General features: G+C 34.8%; 1 protein-coding gene across 3 annotated transcripts; it reads left to right on the forward strand.

Moving 5' to 3' along the window:
• Positions 1–1,824: 1,824 nt before the first annotated feature.
• LOC112005052 (uncharacterized) lies at positions 1,825–12,150 on the forward strand. Of its 3 annotated transcripts, XM_065766766.1 has the most exons (10): positions 1,829–2,131; positions 3,815–3,925; positions 4,350–4,436; positions 5,684–5,737; positions 5,913–6,058; positions 6,222–6,372; positions 6,458–6,595; positions 11,589–11,660; positions 11,763–11,836; positions 11,940–12,150. In XM_065766766.1, the coding sequence occupies exons 1-10, from the start codon at positions 1,976–1,978 to the stop codon at positions 12,133–12,135; spliced, it is 1,185 nt and encodes a 394-aa protein (XP_065622838.1). In that variant the 5' UTR covers positions 1,829–1,975; the 3' UTR covers positions 12,136–12,150. The 3 variants fall into 3 exon arrangements, with proteins under 3 accessions (XP_065622840.1, XP_065622839.1, XP_065622838.1); XM_065766768.1 differs by lacking the exon at positions 11,589–11,660 and having other exon boundaries at positions 1,825–2,131; XM_065766767.1 differs by lacking the exon at positions 5,684–5,737 and having other exon boundaries at positions 1,827–2,131.
• The last annotated feature ends 13,686 nt before the right edge of the window (positions 12,151–25,836 follow it).

The raw sequence follows: 25,836 nt of genomic DNA on the forward strand, positions 1-25,836 counted from the left end.
TGACATGTGGCATTCACCTCGAAAAAATGAATCGACGGACTGGCCACCAATAAAATAATGACACATGGCACACCAACTATGACACCAAGTACATACGTTCAAAGAAAATGACGCCCGAATACTCCTTCCCTTGGACGACCCTTGTGGACAAGGGGGTAACTGATGGTGTAATAAAAGTGCACAAGTCTCATCTCGTCCATAAGGGTCATCCATAAGAAAAGAAGGAAAAAGTGGATGTGTGAAGGAGACTCGTCCCCAACAACTTCGTCCGTCCTTAATAAAGAATGGACGAGTTCATCAAGCTCTGAACGTGTCAAGTTTTGGATGAGCATGATTCCCACCAAGTGTAAGGTACGAGTTGCACTGCCGTGAGCCGTGCCTTCCATTAACCGTAGGTCCAAATAAGGTAACTTCTATGGCAGTTATGGAGGTTACCTTCGAATCCTCCGAACTCCTCGACAATAGGAACGGTTATTAAACAAATAACTGTTTCACGTATGCTATATAAGCATTCATCCATGAGAAGGTAAAGAGAGAGAGAGAGAGAGAGACATTTTTCTACAAACAAGTAAAAATCCCAGAAACACTTCCTTTTTACTTGGAATTACAAACCCACTGGCTTTACCATTGGAGGATTTTTGGCCAGCCGCCACCGGTCTTCTCTGATTTTGTATTTGTTCTTTCAGGACTGCCTTAAGATTATCAACGCCCAAGAGTTTCAGCCTACTGATTTTTGAGGATCTATCAGTTTATAGTATAGAATTTGAACTTTGGATGTCGTCACAGAAAACATCAGGTTGTGCAAGTTGAGTTACAAGACTTTTGATGTTTCTCTCTAAAATATGATTGATAATGTTAGGGGAACAAATAAACTTGAGGGACAAAATTAAAATCACTCCAATGTTAAATTTGCAATTTAATCGCACCCACAAAAAAAAAAAAAAAAAATTACAATTTAATCTAACTAGTCACTAACTTGTGTGATGCATAGGCATAATTGAATAGCTATATACATAACCAAAACTTAGTCATGGAGAACGTATCATTGATATACAATTGACTTGTTGCATAATTTAAAAAAAAAAAAACAATGTGAACTACTTAATATTATAAAACCAATGTAACTACTTAATACTTTTCTCAATAGGAATTGTTAAGTCATGTCATCCAGGAAACACCTCCATTTAAATTATCATTTCCAATCACCCTTTGAAATTTCATGGTTGCCTTTGCTTCTTGGCTAGTAGGATTGCACAAATTTATTATCTCACCTGCATGCATAAACAACTACATGGAAGATTTGTGCGTTTTTAAGTTTGGAATAGTCTCCTCATAGTGTTTAATAGGAATAGTTGTGTGTCATAGTGCACAAATCTTCCATGTAGTTTGGAACAATGCATTTAGGCTAATAAATAGTAGCCATAATATGAACAATAACTTTTTTTTTTTCAATTTTCAGTAAAATAAACGGTATCCATATGAACAAATAAATTGTAGTAGAATTTGAATTGTAATCAAATTAAGATTTTTATCAACTTAAAAATTATAAGAAAAAAATAAGACTAAAAAAATTATAAAATGATAATGATATGACAAGTTTTGAAGAAGTCAACAAGCAAAAAAAGAAAAAAAAAAAAAAGAAAAAAGAAAAAAAGAAAAAGTAATTCCAGTGTATTTTGCACAATAAACATGTAATTATCTTAATTCAGTGACATGGCAAGACACTAGTGGGCAAATGGGAAAAGGCAATTGCGGACTCTGAATCTGATTGTAGAAAATCGAAACCCTCTCTCGGTTTCAAAAGTCAGTAGCAGTAGCAGATAGAAAGAGTTTCCGCGCCGTGCGTGTGTGCGTACGTGTGGTTTAGGTTTACATACATACATACATAATAACTCAGAAGAGAAGAGAAGCGAAGAGAAGAGAGATCACAAGAATTCTTTCATTCTCTCAATCTCTGTTTGTTAAACAGAGGAATATGATGAAGACGCTGAACGCAGATGAGTCGAAGACGCTCTACGCTCTCCTCAAGTCGGAGCAAAGTCCGATAGATGAGATCGCCGCCGACTTCAACTCCAAGTTCCCTCGCGCTCGCCACTTCGTTGCTTGCTCCTCCCTCGTCCTCCTTTTACAGGCAATTCTCTCTTCCTCTTCCTCTTAGGGTTAGGGTTTTTTCGTTTCTTTTTCCAATTTTGCCATCAATGCCTGAAATTTTGCTTTCCAAAGATTTTGATTGAGCTGTTTGGAAATCATTGATCAAATTCAATATTCATATCAATTCAGATTTTTTGTTTTTTTTTTTATTAAAGGAAAACATACACTGTAATATTATCTTGGGGGTGACTAGGTTTATAGATTATTCTCTTGGTTTATGAGTAATGAGTACAATTTTAGGCAAAATAAGCTTGTGTTAATGACTGTAATAGAGTCTTATCTCTTGCTCAATTATCGATTAGGCTTTAGCATTACTATGGTAGAGCAATGCTTTTATTTTGCTTTGTTTATTTTGGGTTTCCATTAACTAATTATAGTTTGAAGTACAAAAAATCGAAGCATAGGCAATGTTTGGAGAGCCTGGTGCGTGTTTTGTTCACTGTTGGTTAGATTCATTTTTTTTTTCATAGGTCAATGGTTGGGGGTGGGGGGATTTGAACCCTAGATTTCTTTGTTGCAGTTCGTTGGTAACAGCAGGAGGTGCCAATCAGTTGAGCTACAAGGCTATTGGCATTGTTGGTTACTTTGGCAACCCTAGAATAATGGTTTTGTGATCGGTGTTGTTAAAAGTGTGCTGCTTATAGTGCAGAGCACTAGAGGAAAAGAACTTCTTACCCTAAGCAAAGAACATGTAACTAAATTGTCAAAAGAATGCTCTACTTTGCAAAGTGCCAAGCCTAAAATTTCTGATTTTTATTATTATTATTATTTTTTGGTTGAAAAATATGTAATTCAAATAAAAATACTAGATCTGAAACCAATTAAAATTTACCGTTTATTGTTATTACAAATCTCACAGTCTAATACACTTCACACATGAATATGAAATAAAATATCAAATGCTGTCCAAATGAAAACGACATGCCTTTTAAAATGAAGTTATTAATTTTCTTTGCTCTTTGCTTCCCCCAAAAACAAAGCATTGGATCATTTTTTTAACAACTTTTTATTAATTTAAGTTTAGTTGCACTAAATATTTTGTAGTTTTAAACTGACCATTGTACTTAGCTTTATTTAACAGATTAGTTAAATGATATTATTGTCACCAAGGATTCAAATGTCCCATCTAGCTGTCGAGAAGAACAAAAATCACTTGAGATGTAACTCAAAAATGTGTGCTTTACTTTGCTCAGGTGCATGCTTTTGCAATGTGTTTCGGCTCCTTGAGGCCTTTGAGTGTAAATGCGCTAGATATTTTTTTATGACACGGGGTGTGATAATTGGATATCTATGTCTTAAAAAAGGGTAACTTTGACTATGGCTGGCCTAAATCATGCCCGAAGTCTCTCTCTCTCTCTCTTAATCAATTAAAACAACAAAAATGAAGGAAGAGAAGGATAGAGAACATGTGTTCTTGGGTTGAATTCCTGTTAAGGTCTTGGGTTCAAGACTCTCATGGTGAGTGTGTTGCTTACCACAAAAAAAAGTGTGCTTGGGGGTGGGGGGGTGGTTCCTCTATTAAGTATTCTCAACTCATTAATTCTGCTCTCTCCTTTTTAAGTCTATTGATATCTTGATCAAGTTCGATTGTACTTTCTTTTGGTCTTTTATGATTGTTTCTTGGTATCAATTGCTGACTAGCTGGATGTTATAATTATTGCAGGACAAAAAGCTGCTTCATTCAACTCAGCGTTTGGTTGCATTTGCTATTCTTCATCAGACTTATGCCTCCCAGAAATCTTCTGCGAACCCTTTTATAAATTTTATTATAAATGTAAGTGAGGTATTGTTTAAATGAAAATATGAAGGTTTTATTTATATTTATTATTTATAAGCTTTTGGTATTTACTAGTTCTCCGCAAAAAAATTTTGATAATATTTTTTTTTAGCATATCTGGTTGATTGTGTCAACAAATCAAACTCTTAATTAAGTAGATGTCGTTGCATTGTTGAACTTTGAAGAGGGTTAAATCTTTCGAATAAGCTTGTGGTTTTTTGGTTGAACTTAGTAGATGTCGTTGCACTGTTGAACTTTGAAGAGGGTTAAATCTTTCTTTAATGTTACCTGTTATTTTGTATTGCAAATTTCTTTTTTTCATTGATTTACTGTATGGTTTAACTACAATCTTCTTTATTAAAATAACAAAAATATCTGTATCATCTCTTTTTTTGGCATGTGTTCTACCGTTGGAATACAGACTGCATCAGATGATGAAGGTGAAAAATATGAGAGGGCATTTATTCTCCAGTTGCTAGGCTCTGATGGCTCGAGTAGTGGCAAAGAGGTTCTACTTTCTCAGTTTAACCTTTTGATTTGTATAGTTGGACGGTCTTGTCCATCAGATGTTTTGTGAAATACTTGCTTTTTAGGTTATGCATTTTTGAATGTTAATTTTTGGACAGTGTGACATGTAATCAAATGATGCAAATGAATGACAAATGGCTTGATTGACATCATATCTATGTATGTCACCCTTACCAATTGGATATTTGGACTCCTTAGGTGATTGATTTAGCTAATATTTATGAATTCTGGATTTTTCCTCCTTTTGTACTTTTTGACTACTTTGTGCGTTTTGTGCATATTGTGGTGTCTTTAATAAACTTTTTTTTACCTATCATAAAAAAAAAAATTCTGGATTTCACAATCTATGTTGCATGGAGTTGTGTATGTTTTCAAATGTCAATATTAGGAAATGAATCTGATTGAGTTCTTGAGGATGCTGAAGTCTGCTTAATAGAGGTTTCTGTTTTGGTTGGCATGTCCACCATGAGTATTGAAACTTTTGACAAATTGTGTTGTGAAGAGGTAAAAAATAGCAAATTGATCTTCTGCTGCCTTTGGATATGGTCCTGTTTAATCAGTCTGGCTCTGGCATGTCCACCATGAGTATTGAAACTTTTGACAAATTGTGTTGTGAAGAGGTAAAAAAAGCAAATTGATCTTCTGCTGCCTTTGGATATGGTCCTGTTTAATCAGTCTGGCTCTGGCATACTTGTTATGTATCCATCCCATTTGTACATGACATGGTAGGTCTTGCATTTTAAAAATGTGGTTCTTGGATGTGGTCTGTCTAAATGGCATGTTTTAGATTTTCTCAACTCCAAAGAACTGAGTTGGATGCATCTGTGTTTTTGTTAGTATGTTTTAGATCTTCTGCTGCCTTTGGATATGGTCCTGTTTAATCAGTCTGGCTCTGGCATACTTGTTATGTATCTGTCCCATTTGTACATGACATGGTAGGTTGTTCATTTTAAAAATGTGGTTCTCGGATGTGGTCTGTCTAACTTTCATGTTTTAGATTTTCTCAACCCCAAAGAACTGAGTTGGATGCATCTGTGTTTTTTTTAGTAGGTTGCACTTGACGTTTTTAGTGAATTACACTATGGAGTTCATGCTCATATTCGATTTAAGCCATATTGCTTTCATTCACATGTTCCACTACATTAGTTTTTGCTACATGTATACTTTTTATTGTAAGATTCTTCTGTCTATGATTAAGGATTTCTGAAGTGGGTATCTCTGTTGCAGTTTCTTAAACAGTCTGTTGCAGATTACATCCAAGGTTTTGATCCTTCTGTGCATGTAAGTTAGAAATATATAATGGTATTAGAGGTGGATGCATGTAGTTAATCTTTTAATGAGTAAAATCATATCAAGACTATGCAAGGGATCCCTATTATTGAGGCAGGGATAATTTCTGAAATTTATTCTTAATTTAGGTCTTTTCTTGATATCCTTCTGTTTTCTCTACTGTCAGTCTTTTCCGCAATGTGAACAGTTGCAGCAGCAGTATTGTGATAAAATTCATCCAGAACCATATAATTGCTTATTTAAGGATGGTTCAGTGAAAAGTGTGGTGCCAGACCCTGATGTACCCAGCGGTTGTGATGCGAACTCAATAGAGTATGGACCTTAGAAATGGAGAGGCTTTTCCATTTTCTTTTCTTGTTTGTTTTAACTTTTAAGCTTTTACCACTGAGAACTTAGTCCAGGCTATTAAAATTTTCTGTTCCTGTGTATTCAACAATTTCATACTGTGCATTAGAAATTAAAAGTCATATTTTAGGTTTGACTTGCAACCTGGGGCCAAACCCATACTTGGATCGGGAGATAGAGAAGAAACAGTAATTGGGTTGTTGCGGAATTTGTCACTGGAAGGGTTAGGTCCTCAGTGGATCAGGCCTTTTCCACCAAGGCTTCCAGTACAGGAGGGGGAGGTAAGAAATGTTTTAAGCATTTCTTTCCGATGAATTTGTTTAGCTTATTGGTGTTCTTTATTTATGCTTGTAAAGTCCTTTTCAGCTAGTGTGGCTCAACCCTGATGACAATCATGAACTTTTATGGGACTATGGCATGTGTGTTGATACAAGTAGAGGGGCAGCAGTGAGGGACTTAATTGCAAAAGCTTTGAAGGGACCACTTGTGCCTCCACAACAAGAGGTACTTATTTTTATTTTATGATAAATTATAATATACCGTGTATGATATATATTGATAATGTATTATCAGTCTAAGATTTAATTGGTCAATACACAAATGGGTTCCTACATGTTTGGGTTGACTCTCTATTAGGTCCTTGAGTTTTGTATTTGTTGTCATTGTATCCCTTCTTCTGTTCAAATCCATTAACCTTGCTCCATTAAATGTCATTTGACATGCTCATAAATTGAAAATTTTAGTGAATTTTATCAAATAAAAAACAAGAGGAAATGATCATTTTTCTCATTTTTTTTTGTTTATTTTACTTTTTCCCTTAGGGATTTTTTAATTTAAATATTTTTTTCAATTCACATGGATATCACATTACATTTAGGTAATGGATTTGGATAGAGGGATGACATTGACAATGAATATGTACTTCAATGACCAGGTTGATCAAATTCAATCTTCAAGGATCAAATTGAGTGCAATCCCAAACATAAATGGTTCAAAATGTATTTCAGCTTTGAATTTGTTATCCAATGCTTCTTTATAAACAAGTGTTTAATTTATCTATGCCATGGGAGTTTCAAACCTTGTGATGTTCAGCTGCTTTTTTTCTAATGATTTGGGAAGTTTTACCATATTGGTCATGGGAATCCTCTCAGGTGTTGTTGGGGGGGGGGGGGGGGGGGGGTTTTCTCTTCTTGATGCTATGTATACAGATACTTTACAGTGCTTGTCAATATGGACATGAGTCTACACTCAATGGAAGTTGTTAACAGGCTTACAACAACAGTTGAACTCCCCTCTGAATTCATACGCATCTACATAACTAACTGTATATCATCTTGTGAGAACATCAAGGTTCTTCACTTTTCCTTGTGGCTGTTTGTTATTTTTGTAGTTTTAAAATTATAATGTCTTCATATTCTTAGCATTTTGTGTATAAGACAATGCAAAAGTTGATTTACATAGGTTTTGCTGTACTGGGTTTGGATACTGGTCTCCATTTGATGGGTTATTAATGTAGGTTAGATTCAGAGGTGAAGAAAAAGAAGAGTATTGGAGCTTGACAGAAAAGAATAGTTACAAGAAAGACTTACTAGACATATAAGGAAGATGGGGTTGGAACTATGAGAAAGATAAGAAATGAATTTTTTGTTCTTCTCTAGGACCCTAAAAATTATAGAGCAATCCATCTTGGGTGACATAATTGAATCAAATGGGAAAACATTCTAGATACTTCTTTTTAGTGTTTATTAGCCTAATAATGAGATTCTCTTGACTTATATGTATATAAAATCTGATTCTCTTGAAAAATGTGAAGAGATGATTCATAGGGTTTGAAAATAATTGAATAAAACATTCCCAATTATTTATCTAACCTGTCTCTAATAGATCTTGAAGATTAGTAGTTATCATTTTATGTTAGTTCTCTAAATGATGTATGGAAATGTACTGTGAATTAAAAGATCTATTAAAAGTTATAAGCAAATTTTGCATTGCTATTGCTGCTTTGTAGTGGATATATACTCATTATTCTGCTCCATGATTTGGAGCATAATATGAATTGCCACGTTGCATTGGAATAACATATATATTTTGACACTACAAAATAATACTGTCATCTCTTTGGCATTGATCTCCACCATCAATTTTGGGATATATGGGATGACACGCTGATTTTTAGTGGAGGTGATTCTGATCAGTTGTATTTGAGATGTGTTCTGTTATGTTTTGAAGCTATATCAGGATTGAAGGGTAACGTAGCAAATCTTAATTGGTACTAGTTGGGGTGGTGAGGCACTTAGAGAAATCGGAAATATTCTTTGGCTGTATGGTGTCCTTGCAATTACGTATCTGGGATTACCTCTAGGAGCACAATTCAAGTCCAGAAATATTTGGAATGGAGTGCTGGAGAGGATGGAAATAAAATTGGTTGAATGGAAGAAAATTTGTTTGTCAAAGGGAGGTAGACTAACTCCTTTAAGGAGTACACTGTCTAGCCTTCCTACTTATTATCTATCTCTGTTTCCATTGCTAGTTGGCGTGGCAAATCAATGGAAAAGCTCCATCATGGTTTTCTGTGGGGTGTTTTGGGTGACGAGCAGAAGTTTCATCTTGTGAATTGGGATGTGATATGTAATTCCATTTCCTTGGGGTTTAGGGTTAAGGAAGATCAGAAGATGTTAATTTCTAATCAAGCTCTTTTTGGGAAATGGTTGTGGAGGCATGTGCGAGAGAGTGATGGTCTTTGGAGGAAGATAATTGATTACAAATATGGAATGTGGAAGTATATGCAGAATGGATGGGGTAAATTCTTGAATTTTGTTTAGTTTAAGGTAGAGAATGGATCGAGAATCAGCCTTTGGCATGCTGGCGTGGGGACAAGATTGCTTAAGGATGCTTATTGTGAGTTATACAATATTGCTAGGGATAGAAATGCAATGGTGGTGGATTTTTTTTTGACCAGTAACTGAATTTCATTTAAAAAATGCAAAAGAAGGCCCAATCCTAGTACCTGAGAGTTGCAAAGGAAAAGCCAAAAGGAAAACAAAAAAGGAATTTTATTTTGACAAGTGAAATAAATACAATAAAAATTAACATATGAAATAAAATCATAAAATAAATCCATGATAAGAAGTATGGAAAATTGAGTGGAAGTTGAAGTCCACTTGTATAAGGTCTTGAGGAAAACAAACCTGTGCCGTGCTACTGGTAATCCTTTTTCCTTCAGAAGTGCGCAAATTCCTCTCTCCAAAGCTACCTCATTAGGCATAACAAATCTATCATCAAAGTCTCCCCACTATTGAGTTTGCCAAAGTTCCCCCTTCAATGAGGCCAATAGAGCAATTTGCTCATTGAATTGGGCATACCCAGCTTACTCTGGATAAGCAGAAAAGTAAATCCCATAGTTCATGAATGATAAAACAATGTAATAGAAGATAATTAATCAACTCCCCATTGGATTTACAGATGCAATACCAATCTACAATTATTATTCTCCGTTTTCTAACATTGTAAAAAATGCAGTAGTGGCGGATTATTTAGAGTGGAAAAATCGAGGTATTCATTGCAACCCTATTTTAGTCCATTCTTTACATAATTGTGAATTAGTTTTTATGACTAAGTTCTTAGAGGATTTATATGCTGTTGGCCTAAGTGTGAGGGATGAAGATAGAATGCTTTGCCTTCTTTGATAAGTAAGGGTTTCTAAGTTAAAACTTATTATAAAAGCTTGAAATCGGGGAGCAATAAATCTTTTCCTAGATGAAGCATTTGGAAGACTAAGGTGCTGCCTAGAGTTGCTTTCTTTTGCTTGGCCAGTGGCATGGTTCTGGATTGGTATTGTATACGTAAGATGGGCGGAAAATCAGTGGATCCTTTCCTGAGCTTTTCGAATGTGGTATTCTGCTTGGTTGGGATTTAATTTGGCAATGCTCTGTGCGGTAGTTCGTCTTTTGGAATGCTGGAAAGGGAGGTTTGGTAAGCATGAAGGAATTGGCCATTGGAAGGCCATTCTACTATGCTTGTTGTATGGAGAGAGAAATGCATGGACATTTGAGGAAAAGGAGACTCTGGTAGACAGATTGAAGAATTCTTTCTTAAGGGCTTTCCATGAATAGACCAAAGCTACAATTCCAGCTTAATTCTCAGGCTTTCTAGAGTTCTTTGATATGTTGAATTTTTATACTTAATTTTCATTTTTTTTTTAATTGTATTTGCAGTCTCTCTTTTATACATCTGGTGTACAAGGGTGTTTTTAATGTTAATGAAATTGGTTATTATTTGTCAATTTTTTTTTGAGATCTATGCCAAAGAGATGACAGTTTATTTGTGGCCCCACCAACATGTGGGTGGCTATGGTATACATAACATATAAGCAATTTTAGTCACTTTATATCGATAACTTAGTTGCCATGTCATGTGGTAAAAAGTTTTACAGAAAAATGGAATAGTATAGTATCTTCCAATTTTAAAAATTCTGTTGTTTTGAAGTCATATCTTGGCAGTTGGGAGGTAGATTTAGGAATTTAATGTTTAATGTTTGTATTTATTAATAGATGTCATGGATACAACTTAAACTTTAAGCTTTCTCTTTTCTCCCAGGATAAGTACATGCAGAACAGGCTTGTGAGACTTGTATGTGTTTTCCTACAAAGTCTTATCCGAAATAATATCATCAATGGTAAGTGTTCTATTCTCTTTTCAGGTTAAATTGCAATTTATCTTGAGGTGATTTGATGTATTGGGAAGCCGTAGTAACGAGAATAAAGAAAGGAAAACCTTTNGGGGGGGGAGGGGATTAATTTATGGTACATGGTTCTAGGCTTATAGCACATTTGTATGAAGCATTTTTCATCACGTGCATGGATGATTAGTTAGTTGTTTTGTACAACTTGTGTGAGTTAAGATGCAGCTTGTCCTTGCTATTACTGGAGGGATTAAAAAAGAATCAGGTTGGGGCTTTGTGAGTTTTCCCTTTGAAATTTTAGAGAGTTTTTAGTAAGGGTTTGGGACCCCAATTAAATGATGTATGTTACCTATACAAATGAGATGGAATTGCAATAATTTCTTCACTAACTATAAAATGGGTCCAAATAAAAGTCAATACAGGTCATTTGTTCTTAGCAGTTTGCTTAAAGTTTTTTTTTTTTTTTTTTTTTTTTTTTTTTTTTTTTTTTTTTTTTGCAGTTTGCTTAAAGTTAGCAATTTTCAATAATAAATAGTTTGTGTTGGCTTGTTAGACCTCACACAACTTTTTAGTGTGAAACACCAAGGGTCTAATCTTCTTAGTTTTAAATAACGCTACTCATTCCCTTGTTCTATTTTTTTAGAAATGCTTGATCTTTGTAATTTATGTGTTTGATGTACTGTTTTCCATGTACACCCCCGGTGTACCTGGGCTTTTGATTAATACAATTCCATTATTTATCAAAAAAAAAAAAAAATGCTACTCAATTTTTTTTGAAGAAAAGTATGTTTCTGCTTGTCTCCTTTAATTCTGCAGCAAGTCGTGGTGGAGTTGGTGAATGACCCCAAGCTTGTTTATCATTGTGGACTGACACCGAGAAAGTTGCCAGTATGTGTTTATGTAATCAAACAGTTTATTCAGACTATTAACATGAGTGGTTTTGCCTTCCTGTTCAATTCCTCATTTTTCTTTATTTAAAAAAAAAATCAGGAACTGGTGGAAAATAATCCTCTAATTGCAGTTGAAGTTCTCACGAAGTTGATACATTCCCCTGAAATTAATGAGTATGTCTTGCTGTATTAATTTACTTTATGTATAATTCTGCAGCAGTGATACACTTCCTGACATTGTGGGCTTCATTTTCTCTTCTTGATGCTATGTATACAGATACTTTACAGTGCTTGTCAATATGGACATGAGTCTACACTCAATGGAAGTTGTTAACAGGCTTACAACAACAGTTGAACTCCCCTCTGAATTCATACGCATCTACATAACTAACTGTATATCATCTTGTGAGAACATCAAGGTTCTTCACTTTTCCTTGTGGCTGTTTGTTATTTTTGTAGTTTTAAAATTATAATGTCTTCATATTCTTAGCATTTTGTGTATAAGACAATGCAAAAGTTGATTTACATAGGTTTTGCTGTACTGGGTTTGGATACTGGTCTCCATTTGATGGGTTATTAATGTAGGTTAGATTCAGAGGTGAAGAAAAAGAAGAGTATTGGAGCTTGACAGAAAAGAATAGTTACAAGAAAGACTTACTAGACATATAAGGAAGATGGGGTTGGAACTATGAGAAAGATAAGAAATGAATTTTTTGTTCTTCTCTAGGACCCTAAAAATTATAGAGCAATCCATCTTGGGTGACATAATTGAATCAAATGGGAAAACATTCTAGATACTTCTTTTTAGTGTTTATTAGCCTAATAATGAGATTCTCTTGACTTATATGTATATAAAATCTGATTCTCTTGAAAAATGTGAAGAGATGATTCATAGGGTTTGAAAATAATTGAATAAAACATTCCCAATTATTTATCTAACCTGTCTCTAATAGATCTTGAAGATTAGTAGTTATCATTTTATGTTAGTTCTCTAAATGATGTATGGAAATGTACTGTGAATTAAAAGATCTATTAAAAGTTATAAGCAAATTTTGCATTGCTATTGCTGCTTTGTAGTGGATATATACTCATTATTCTGCTCCATGATTTGGAGCATAATATGAATTGCCACGTTGCATTGGAATAACATATATATTTTGACACTACAAAATAATACTGTCATCTCTTTGGCATTGATCTCCACCATCAATTTTGGGATATATGGGATGACACGCTGATTTTTAGTGGTAAAGAAAGGAAAACCTTTGTAGCCGTGTAGTTTATGTTTAGATTCACCATGTAAATGTGAGTTGCTGTATATGTTTATAGAATTAGTAATTATTGCTTGCTCCACATTAAAAAACAGTTATTAAAATAATCGATGGGATGCAGAAATGGAAAGAAACAAGGCAGGAACATAGCAGATACCAAAATTCATATATAATGATGCTCAAGTCTTAAGGATGTCATTGTCTTGATAATATAAGTGTTTTCATCTTTGTATTGAAAAATTGTCAATGAAATTGGAAGCATCTTGATAAATGACTGGTTATGAATTTGGTATACAACTTTGGATGATGACATTAGGTATAGAAATGCATAATCAAAACATGTTTGAAACATGATGTGACGGCATATTTTGAATAAATCTAAAGTCTTAAAGATATATATATATATATATATTTTAATAATCTGTAGGAACAGGGTGAAATGGTAATCATTTTTGAATTTTGAAAGTTCACTAAATGAGTAATTTTTCATAACAAACTAGTGGTGGAAAATGGAGCTTGCTTAAGTGAGGGACGTTGTCCAATGGTGCATTTGCTGAGAAATTATCTGGAAAAGAAAAGGCCAGAATTTTTCCAGATAGGGTTGGCTTAGGTATAAAATGTTCTTAGGTTTCTTCTGTTCTGCTGTGAGTTCTCAGTGATCAAATAATGGATCTTTGACAAATTAAATTTACCAGCAACTTCTGTAGACAACTGAGTTCAAAGGGCCTCCAACCCACCCTTTCCCCTAAAAAAATGAAAAAAAGAAAGGGTTTCCCCAACTTTATCAGAAATTCCTGGACACTTCCTAGGCTTTCTTCCATGATGTTTTTAAAATCTCAGCATGTATACCAGTCTTGAGAATGGTTTTCTTTTGAGGAGTGAACATGTGGAGAACTTTTGTGATGCATGATTATCCAAATATGATTATTTATTTAATTATTTTTTGGCTAAACTAAGTTGAGGGGACGTTGCCCACAGGGTTTGAACCTGAGCTCTCCCCACTGGAAGTGCCATTGAGCCAAAAGGCTCTCTGCATGCTCTAATGTGTTTCATGGGATAAGATCCCTTCTAATTTAAATACTCTGATGTCCTTTAATTTTTAGTTAGACGTGAGACTTGTGTCATTTATTTAATTTTGTGTGGTTTGCATGAATATTTTTAAATTTTTTTATGACCATGGGATTTTTAAAATGTATTGTGTCTTATATGCATAAGTTATAATACCTAGAAAGTTTATCAGAAGTGAACGAGATAAGCAGTTTAACTGTGTTATTCTTCAGTTATTATATTTCGGTGGGTGAGAGAGATGCAACTAAAGTGGTTAAAAAATCTAGTGAAAACTAGATTAACCATGCTCAGCAAGATGTAAATAAATAATTAGATAAAATGAAAAAGGGTTGACCAATTGAGGCTGCATAATTGTTCCAATAATTAAATCATGAGGTAGAACCTTTGACCTTTAGCTGATGAACATTAGCACACGTCAGAATGTTTATGTTTTTACATTTTATTTTTACCATCATACTGAAAAGGAGCCTTTGAAAGACACAAATCTTAAAATAATGTTTCTTATGCTGTTTTTAGTGTCTGGAAACTGTCCATGCATGCATTTATGCAAGAACTTGTCTTTGTATAAAAATACTATTGTTAACTAGAGTGAACTATTAAAAAAAAAAAAACTTAAAGAGTGAATTTGGTGGAGTAGTGCGCGTATTATGTTTCTGGAAGCTGTTGAATGTAAATATACTTATTATTATTAACCACATGGTGTAGAAGGAATATTTTTATATAGTATTTGTATGAATGTGAATTTTGGTGGCAACACTCAGCTGATTTCTGTCACTTGTTTTTCATCCTTGCAGTTAAAGATCTTTTCATTGAAGTCCAAGCCTTCTGCATTGAATTCTCGCGTATTAGGGAAGCAGCTGCATTGTTTAGGCTTCTCAAGAACTTGGAATGAATTAATTCTAGTTTTCTTGGGTCAATTAACTAGCTATTTCTATTTCTATTCTTACTCCCTACTTGTAGATAGTAACATTATCATTTAGTTGCAAATAGTGTTCATTTCTTCTTATCACTTTTGTTGGTCCGCTTCATATTGGTGTACTAATTTGTGGCTAAAAATAATGAGACGAGTCCGTTGGCATTCATGTTGGTAAATCTCCTCCCATATTTAGCCTTCACCCACTGTTTTGAGTTTGTTACGGTCGCACCATAGCTGTTAATGCAATGAATGATGATTCACTTTACTCTATTCACTGTGAGAGAGAGGGAGGTATGTACTTGTTGTATGAGATAATTATTGGCATTGGGGGGTAAGGTGTATTTTACCTTATATATTAATCATTGATCAATGCTAGCAAAAGCATAATACTTTTTATATTGGCAATCTTTAGATGGATCTATTTTTAAATCATATATTTTTTAGGCTTCACTTCTGATGCTCTGACCTTACGGGGGTTAGTTTACTTCTTTACCTGAGGCTTGTGGCAACGCTTGTGATGTTCACTCTTGATTCGGATTTGGTCACTAATCCTGATTAGGCATCATGGGAGGCACTGATCTGAGCTCTTGATAGTTGAATTTCAAATTTGATTTGAGGTCAACGATAATTGCATTGAATTGAGGCATTTCTTACCGTTTAAAAAAGGGGTTTTGAAATTATGGACAAAGCAAAACAGGATAATAGCTTTATGAGAGTGGAGAAACAATTTCATGAATGTTTTACTGAGTTGTCCCAACTAGTTTTTGAACTAAATAACGATGTAGACGAGTTTTTGGCTACAATTGTTGTCACTGTCGGTTATGGGAAGAGTTGGCACCCTATTCAAAAATGGTTGAAGAACAGTTCAGAATTGAAGGATAAAACTAGTAATTTATGAAGAAAACCAAACGTAATCTAAAAATAATTAGAAGCTGACAAGCATTACAACTACTTGTCGTTTGTTCCTATAGGAAACTAGTTAATTATTCACATACTATATATAGATAACATTATTTTTATCTTTCCACTTTTCTATCAGTCCAACCAAACAAATATGTGAAAAAGCTAAATCTCTTATATTCTTCCACTTTTTTTTTTTTTTTTTTTTTAATAATCCATTCTTCATTTTATATTCTCTTACTTTCTCATCAAGCTTTGCACTTGAAGTCCTCTCCAATTGAGCTCTGACTTGAGACAGCTCTGCTTCAAGCTTCTTGGTCTTCTCAGCCAAAAAGTTGTTCTCAAACCTCAGTGCTCCAATAGTTTGATTCGCCTTATCAAACTTTGTGGACAACTCTTCACGATCAAGTTTCACATCACTGAGCTTCTTAGTGGTCAGCCTATACAATTTCTTATGCTTCTCAGAGAGCTTGTAAAGCTTCTCATAGGCTGAATGAATATCATCTTGATCATCTATTTTCTCAAATTTGGACTCTACTAGTTCTTCTTCTTCATCCACCTCTTCAACAATCCCTTCAGTAGGATTGACTGTGGCAGTGAAGGCATTTAAGATTCTGTCATCCTTATTGTCGGAATCATCTTTGGGCTCAGTGTCACTCAAAGTTGCAGCAAGTGCCTTACTCTTCCAATGCTCTTGAGATATGTTGGGCATTCATGCTTCATGTGACTGAATCCATGACATCCAAAGCACTTTGGTCTAGCCGGAATAGTGTACTAACCACCATCCTTAGTATCCTTCTTCCCTTTGTCTTGGCTCTTAAATTGAGAAGAACTGGATTGTCTGCGGTCCTTGTCGAAGTTCCTCCATTGGCATTCTTCATAAACTTCTTGAACTGCCTTGTAATGTAGGACTTCATCTTGGAATCTTTATCATCGGAAGACTCATCTGTATCACTGCTTTTTGCTTTCAAGGCCATGCTCTTGCCTTTACCCGTTTTGTCAATCCTAGATAGTCCTAGCTCGTAGGTCTGCAAGTTTCCAACCAGCTCAGTCAAATGAATTTTGTCAATATCCTTTGATTCTTCTATTATCGTAATCTTGGCATGAAATCTCTCAGGTAGAGATTTGAGCACCTTCCTTACAACCTTGGGTTCAGGGATGGTTTTCCCAAGATTGAAGGCTGAGTTCACTATGTCCTTTAGCTTGGCATAGAACTCATCAAACGACTCATCCTCCTCTATCTTAATTTCTTCAAAGCTTGTAGTGAGCCTCTGAAGTTTTGAATCTTTGACAGCCTTTGTTTCTTCATAGGTTGTCTAGAGGATGTCCAAGCCTCCTTAACAATTTCAGTTAAGGATATCTTCTTGAACTCCTCATTGGTGACTGCGCTAAATTGGGCATTTAACGCTTTGCTGTTGAAGTTAGCTGCCTTGATCTTAGCCTCATCCCAATCAGCCAATTCTTCTTTTGGCTTAGTCTAGCCAATCTCTATAGCTTGCCACACCTTCTCATCTAAAGACTGCAAGAAAACTCTCATGCGTACTTTCCAGTATGCATAGTTTGTGCCATCAAATAAAGGGGTATGATTAATGACTATCCTCTATCCATGACAAACAGGGGTCAATAGATCGACACAGCAAAGATTAAACCTAATCAATGTGTAACTGCTCTGATACCACTTGATAGGTCACNCTATTGCTTAATTTTGGTTGCACCACTTGGATGCAAATTGGGTGGGTGATTCCACTTATTGTGAGTCCACTACAGAGTATTGCTTTCTTCTTAGTTACTCCCTCATCTCTTTGGTGCAACAAGAAATAGATTGTTGTTGCTTGCTTCAACACGAGGCAAAATATTTCACACTTGTAGACACCACAGTTGAGTTCCTTCAGATGCGTTGTCTTCTACAAGATCTTGGCGTTGATTGTTCTTTGTGACTCCGATCTATTGTGGCAATTGAAATGCCATTTAGGTTTCCCACAATGATGTCTTCTATGAGTGTACCACGTATATTGAGAGTGATTGCCATTTCATTCATCAATATTTGTTTTATGGAACTTTACAGCTATGTATGTCTCTTCACAAGGTTAGTTAGCTAATATATTCACCAAGCCTCCTTTATCAGGACATTTTTGTGAATTAGTTTTCAAACTCAGATTAGTCTTACTTTACCCAACATAAGTTTGAGGGGGACTATCATAATACAAGCCCAATGGGCTTTAAGTTCTTTGTATTATTGTGCTACACTAGTATTGCACTCCTGCTATTTGTATAGCACGCAATCCATTATACATAATTATATACAGTTCAATACAACATGACATTCAGTTTTACATGATGAAAATCACAATGACTCAAAAAAAAAAAAAAAAAAAAAAGGAGAAAAGAAAAAAAGAAAAAGAAGTTACACATTTCACTTGGGCTGTGGTTATATGGCTTCCCCATTTAGGTACGGGCTTTAACAAGGGATTTTTTTTGGGGCTGGGGGGTGGGTTGTTTTCTCTTCTAATGAGTGCAGGTAATTTTCCATTTTCTTTAATATGTGTGGAGCACACTTTAGATTTCAATAGGAGTTTTCTTTTGAATTGGGCATGTGCAAATCATGGTATATGATTAATATAGAATTTTCAAATAGGCGGGATACATTAGATCTATTTCTTTACTTTTTGTTATAATTCAATATTCAGGGAAGAGTAGATTTAAACTTTGAATATATTTGTAAGAAATATTAGGAAATGCCAACCAGTTAAGTCTACAAGGCTATTGGCTACATTATACCAATCTTGAGTATAAGATCAAACAAGAGGAAAACATTAAGAGTAATAAGTTAGCACTTTTATGCAATCCTTTTGCGGCTTGTAGGCTTCAGCGAATTAGGTGTATCAATTAGGGTTGTGCATAACGAAAATTGATCCTCTTGATTTAATAGAAAATGGAGAGAGATTATATATTTTTTTTCTTAAGATTAAATATTACAAATCTAAAAGTGTATGGAATGTATGACAATTTGAACATTGTTAATCTATGAAATAAAATTTGAAACATGAAATGTACTCTCACTATTTTCAATGATATAGATCAGCCGCCTGTGCATGTATTGAGTTTTGTTATATATCTTTATTATTATTATTGAAATAAAGCTTTTGAAAATAGAAAATTAGCCTAATTAGGTAATTTATTTAAATGGATTTGAGTTGCTGCCGAAACCAATCCCAAATTCTGTTATTGTCTTTAGTCGGCAAATTTTAAATTTAGATTTTAGATACATGCATTAGTCCTTAATATATAAGAGATCAATAATGGTGTACATTTTGCTGTACGGCTGGGGTTCTTTAGGGCATAGTATACTGACTCCCTTCATGTGAACTTCTAAACATATCTATACTCCTTTAGACATGCTATATATTTAATTAAGTGCATGCTGCACTCCATTATGTACTTTTGTCCTTTCTTGTTATCTGTTGGGTGTTTGGCTTTTTTTGTTTGAGCATTTGATTAATCTTCAAGCACGTATACTCTTTCCTTTTTATAATAAATCCCTTAAGGTGATGACCATACTAAAGTAAGATTTAATTTGAGGCAACTTATTTTGAGACGTTTTGATCAATCCAAGTCAAATAGCAATTCAGTGGTTTATCCTTGAGATCTAATATCAAGTAACTTCATAAAAATTCTATTAAAAAAAGAAAAAAGAAAAAAGAAAAAGAAAAGTAACTTCATAAAAATAAATAGGTGGCTCTATAAATTTTGTTGAGGGGTCATTAAGAAATTTAAATTAAACAAAATTTAATAAAAGGAGAACTTAAATATATCGAGTTATCAACAAAAATAAAATAAAATAAAATTAAAACACACACACACACATATATATATATATATATATGCAAATTTATGAAGTTTTACAATTTTTTTTTCTATGAGTTTTCATATTTTGATATCACTACATAATAGTTTATTATTAGTTGTCATTATCTATTGTCAATGTGGATAGGTGTAACCATTTAAGTTTGCATAACATTTTTATTTTTATGCATTTTTCATTATTTAATTTGTCATTGTTTTTGTAAAAATATTTTAAACCAAATGACAAAATTCAACCCACTAGCACTGTATTAATTATTGACTCACATATCCAAACTCATCCATACATAAATAATAAACTATATATCTACTTAATCAATCAAATGCTTGAATAATTACTAACTTTACTATTTTTTTTCTTAAATTACTAAATTTATAACAAAAAGTTATTATTATATGATAACAATACACACATGTAAAAAACCTTTTGTATTTTCTTATAATCACTATACACACATATTTATACACATCATAATTCACACAAATAATATTACAACAAAAATATAATAATAACGCATACAATTAATATCAAGCACACACTCATATACATGTAATATAAATTTATAATAAAGAGATAGACACTCACAACTCATAAACATTCTCTTTTTGCATTTAAAGTCGGAGTTACTGAGATAGTTAGATAGAGAAAAGAGATGAAATGAGATTCATCTAAGAGAGAGAGAGAGAGAGAGAGAGAGAGAGAGAGATATTGTTGTTTGGTTTTGAGATGAGTTGATTTATGTATACACAAAATTCAAAATTAAAAAGAAGTAATAATTGTCCTCAAAGAATAGCTTAAACTGCAATTATGCTCCGAATCCAAAAGAGTTAGCTTCTCCTCCTTTTCTAACAAACAGGCCAAATATAAAGGTACTAAAGAGGTTTTTGCTTTAATTCTTTAACTATTTTTTTGCCTTTATATATTTTCAGTAAGCAAGCCTCCACATGCAGGTACTAACACTTGTATCTGTTTATCTTGCAGATAGATTTGAGAGCCTAAATTAGTTCCAACCTTTTTCTAACTACTACTTGCCTTTGGTCAGAAAATTTTATATTCGCATACATGTATCAGTCCCCTTATATATATATATATATATATTTTTTTTTTTTGATGAAATAATTATATAGGTACGTACTTCTATCAATAAGGATGAACATTCTTCTGTACGGTAGGGAAATTATTATATATTTATATTGTTATTTATAGTATACATCATATGGATTACTGCCTTTCAATCATATCCTGGCTCCTATAAAAGGCATGTGCAAGATTCAATTAATCAAAAAAATACTCCATTGGCAGTTAGCATAAGTATGTAATACAAATTTGATAAGCCACAACCTGAATGACCCCTTGTGATTAAACCAATTAATTACTTAGCCAAGTTATTAATTAATCAATTTATCATGCAATTGCGTGGAAGCACAAACAAATCACCAAAAACTAAAGGAAGATGCTTGGTCACAAAACCCTTTGGTGCAAATACACAGCAACTTCTTCAGAGAAGATGAACTAGGTCAAGAACTTCGTCTTTGATCACAATTTACTTGAACAGAGATTGCTCAATGCTTTTTTAACTTGTGTACAACTTGACGGTTCTTAAAACAATCCTTTTATATGTTTAGGGTTTGGACAAAAGAAGGCCCAAAAGTATATTCACGGATCCCAAGAAAATCAGATCAAAAAATCTGAAATTATAAATCTCGACAGATAGTAGGTGTTGAGGTAGCTATCGAGCAGGTGTCGAGCTTTAATGAATTTGCACTTCAGCTTGCTTTTTCTTGGACAGACTTGATGACTTCAACACTTGACCTTGAAACTTTGTTTCTTGAAGTATTAAAAACACCTAGAACTACCCAATTACAAGTAGAGTGCGTTTTGTCAAAAGATTTAGCCAATTTACATAAATAAGTGATATATGTTCTTAGCAAATGAAAACACATATGTCCTAACAAAATTAATTCTTCATATATATTCAGACCACTTTGTGACCCTAATCATATGAAAATTTTAAGACATTTTTTAATATATGGCATAATCAATGGATGGGATTATTATGTTTCAAGGGTGGTGCTGGCATCAATAAAAAAATAATTCAAAAAAAAAGGAAAAAAAGAAAAAAAAAGGGTGGCACAGGCATGCAGAATTTCTACTTTTCTCTCAATTCGTCTTTTTTTATGGGAAAATGAAAAAGAGATCTTTCATTGCCTAAAGAAGTTCACTCCAAGTTTTTACACATTAACTAGAAATTTGCTAGTGATTTCTGTGTTGAAAAATTGTTTACACACGACATGTGGGAAAATCAAAAGATAAGTTTCGGCCTTTCCACTCACGTGTCATTCACCATTGCCTAAAAACTTTCACTCACAAGTTTTTAACACTTGAAGTAGAACTTGCTAGGTCTTCAATTGGTTCTGAGATCATCCATGGTGGTTTCCTGTGCTGGTTCCAGATATATTAATTCCAAATCTTTGCTACTAACCAAAAGGATAATTATTTTGTAGGCGAAAAGAAAAAAGGATAATTATTTTAAAACCAAGTTCTTTTGCCTTCATTACAGCTCTTTCATTTGATTTCATGTTGAAAAATGCTTGTTCTATAGTTGGAGCAGAAAGTAGAAACCAAAGGGCATATACAATTATAACCGCTATATGTAAATAGATTGATTTTTCTAAAATATTCATTCGCAGAATTCCAATATATTAAACATTTTTTGGAAGTCCACATGTTGAACTATATCAAGCTCAAAATGTTGAAGTTCCATTTTCAATATTAGTTTTTCATTATTTGGTGAATTTTTTGTGAAACTTGTTTATCTACAAGCAAACATCATCATCCTAAAAAGATTCATATACATCTCGAGGATATAAAGTTAAGCTAAAAAAAGCCAATGATTTTTAAGTCTTATAATTTATAATTTCATTCAATCAAATGATGCTCAATTATAAAGTTATCTTATTGGTGATAATTTTTTTTTTCAATTGTTCAGTGGAGCTAGACAACATGATAACACCAAATTTTGAAGTCTTAAAACTTTCAATTTTGGATCCCAAATATGCAAAAAATAGCCATGTGTTATATTGAAGGTGTGAGGGAGCCGAGGACCAAGGAGCCAATTTGAGGATGAAATTATCCAATTCAAGTAAAGAAAGATAGTCAAACTCCAAGGATTGTGCTCACCCAAGGAAAGCAAGAGAGCCAAAGGATGGCTGGTACCCCATTGAAACTTAAGGATAAGGGAAAGTATAGCAACAGGAGATAACAGGATTTGTGAGGGTGGTGGGAGGAAGTTTCCGGAAGAAGACACCTCCCACCTAATTAGCTGCATTAATGAGGAAATGACCCTTGAACAGCAACATCACAGGTAGCAACTCTCTCTACCACCTCCAGAAGGTTCTTGATGGGACAAGTATCCTAAAGGATCACTTGAAGCGTATAGGTGGAGGGCTAGGATGCTAGCGAAGGGACTATAAAAGGGAGGGAACCCCCTAGAAAAGGGGGATGAACAATTTCCAAGAAAAGAGAAACAAGAGAGAGAACTAAGGATTACCTTGTAAAGGGACTTGAGCTTAACTTATTAATAAGAGATTTATCCTCAGATCTGCCTAAGGAGGATATTACCTTCATCTGTTGTTCTGAATACATTAATATGTTACTTTGGATTCTACAGTCTTAGAGTTGGACCTATCTTTATATTGCACTTGAGTTTAAAACCCATTCTCTTAAAAATTTATTGTTTGGGGCAAGATTTGTAGGACAAGGCACCATTATTCTTAGTGGGCTTGGGCCTTTCTTTTTTCCGCCCTTACAATTGGCCATTTGTGGAAACCATCTGCAATCTTCTTTATCCAAGCTATGGCTAACTCCAGACAGAATAGAGAGGAATCCATTCGCTCTTAATGTGTAGATCATTTTGTCAATTTGGAGCGGAGGAAAGATTGAGAGCATAATCAAACCCCCAATGTGAGGGTGGAAATAGAACATACCGAACATATTAACGGAAGTTAGTCAAGAACGGTAAGTCGTGTTTTCCATGAGTAGGAGACCCGAAATCTCAGGCTAGAGGTTGATTACCTATGGAAGAAATTGTACTGTAGGGCACGTGTTAAAGGAGACCGAACGCCCTTGTCAAGCTCAAGATTTGATTTAGAAGAAGATCGCACCTATCGACTAAGGTCAAGGACTCCTCCCAGTGAATCTTTCATTGCGTCTTCACGCTTAGATAAGGTGGAGAGGCATAGTAGAGGATGAAGTAGGAGCTCATCTCCTAGGAACATAGGAAACAATGCAATGAGTAAAGCTCTACTTCAAATTTCAAAATCACCCTTTGTGCACAGAATTGATAGGGCTAAGCTTTTCCGTGCACAGAATTGATAGGGCTAAGCTTTTCCATCGCTTCACTTAACCTACCTTTACTATCTACAATGGGAGGATCGACCCCATGGAGCATGTGAGCCACTTCAACCAAAGAATGACCATTCACTCGAGGAATGAGGCCTTCATGTGCAAAGTGTTTCCTTCCAGCCTTGGGCTTATTGTCATAAGATGGTTCGACTGGCCGGAAGAGGGTTCAATAAGTTCTTATGAGGAGCTAACAAGAGCTTTTGGAGCAAGATTCGTGACATGCAGTAGGGTTCCCAGACCTTTGGATTCCTTATTATCCATGGTGATAAGAGAAAGAGAACTTTGAAAACCTATTTGGATAGGTATTGTTAAACATTTAATGAAATAGACGGGATTTCGAAGATGTGGCCATAAGAACCTTTAAGGTTGGGCTTCCAATGAACCATGACTTGAGAAAATCACTAACCATGAAACTCGCCCAAAGTATGTGTCAGCTCATGGACTGCATTGACAAACATAAATGGGTAGAGGAGGATCAAACTCAAGGGAAGGGAAAGGCTAAAGTCTTCCCCCCCGTAAGGAGAGATCCTCAGCTGGAGGGGTATAACCACAGTCAACCCAGAAGAGAATTTGTTAACTAGTCATCAATGGCCAATGCATAAGTAGTTAGCTTGGCGTTTAAGGAGCCGATGTACCAGATCCTCGACAAAATAAAGAATGAACCTTATTTCAAGTGGCCAAATAAGATAGGAGGAGATCCATCTAAGCGCAATCAAAGCCTCTATTGCCAGTACCACCAAGATAGAGGACACACCACCAAAGACTGTAGGACCTTGCTTGATCATCTGGATCAGTTGATGAAATCAAGGAAACTGAAACAGTTCATGCATCAGCCTTCAGGGCAAGGAAGTCAATCTACAACAGGGTATCAAAGAGGAGTTGCTCCTCTGCCACCCTTGGGAATCATTAATGTGATCTTTGCCACCCCAAGCCGAAATGCAAGCTCTTTGTTAGGTGTCATATCTGTGGCCTCGAAGCTAAAGCTTGAGGAGTGGATCTGAGAATCTAAAAGGGTTAAGCATGAGACACTACTGACCTTAGGCTTCTTGAAAGAAGATAAAATTGGAACTTTCCAACCTAATGATGATGCCTTGGTGTTGACCCTTCGTATTGGAGGGTATGATGTGAAGATGGTACTAGTGGACTAAGGAAGTAAGGCTAAAATTATGTACCCGAACTTATATAAGGGACTGAATCTCAAGCCTGAGGATTTGAGTAAATTTGATTCCCCTCTAGTGGGGCTTGACAGAAGAATGGTAATCCCTCGTAGGATGATTAAACTATCCGTGCAAGTAGGGAATGAAGTGGTGGAAGTGAACTTTATAGTAGTTGAAGCCTATTCTTAATAGTTCCATTTTAGCAAGGCATTGGCTCCACGCCATAGAAGCAGTGTCATCAACCTTGCATATAAAGGTTAAGTTCCCTACTGAAGGGCGAATTGGAGAACTTATGGGAAGCCAAAGAATGGCCAGGCAATGCTTGGTGGCTGCTATTAGGCACCAATCAATAGAAAGGGTTTCTCCAGCTCTAGAGGAGACTTTGTAGCAATTAATGGAGTTTGAAGGCGAACCCGAGACTGAGTTGTGGGGTTTGCTCTATGAGGAATTAGAGAAGGTGATGCTCGGTTTGGACGAAGATAGGTATTTTTAGGTGGGAACTTAACTATCCCCTGTTGAAAAGGAAGAACTTTAAAATTTCTTGAGGAAGAATATAGATGTTTTTGCATGGAATGCATACGAGGCGCCTAGAGTTG

The sequence above is a fragment of the Quercus suber genome, unplaced genomic scaffold (genome assembly GCF_002906115.3).
Source record: "Quercus suber isolate HL8 unplaced genomic scaffold, Cork oak 2.0 scaffold_740, whole genome shotgun sequence".
Classification (NCBI taxonomy): Eukaryota; Viridiplantae; Streptophyta; class Magnoliopsida; order Fagales; family Fagaceae; genus Quercus; species Quercus suber.

Bases quoted from the DNA above. Each gene is read 5' to 3' on its own strand.
- LOC112005052 (XM_065766766.1), top strand. From the start codon at position 1,976: ATGATGAAGACGCTGAACGCAGATGAGTCGAAGACGCTCTACGCTCTC. The intron at 5,738-5,912 runs GTAAGTTAGAAA...CTCTACTGTCAG, and splicing joins GTTTTGATCCTTCTGTGCAT to TCTTTTCCGCAATGTGAACA. The intron at 11,661-11,762 runs GTATGTGTTTAT...AAAAAAAATCAG, and splicing joins TGACACCGAGAAAGTTGCCA to GAACTGGTGGAAAATAATCC.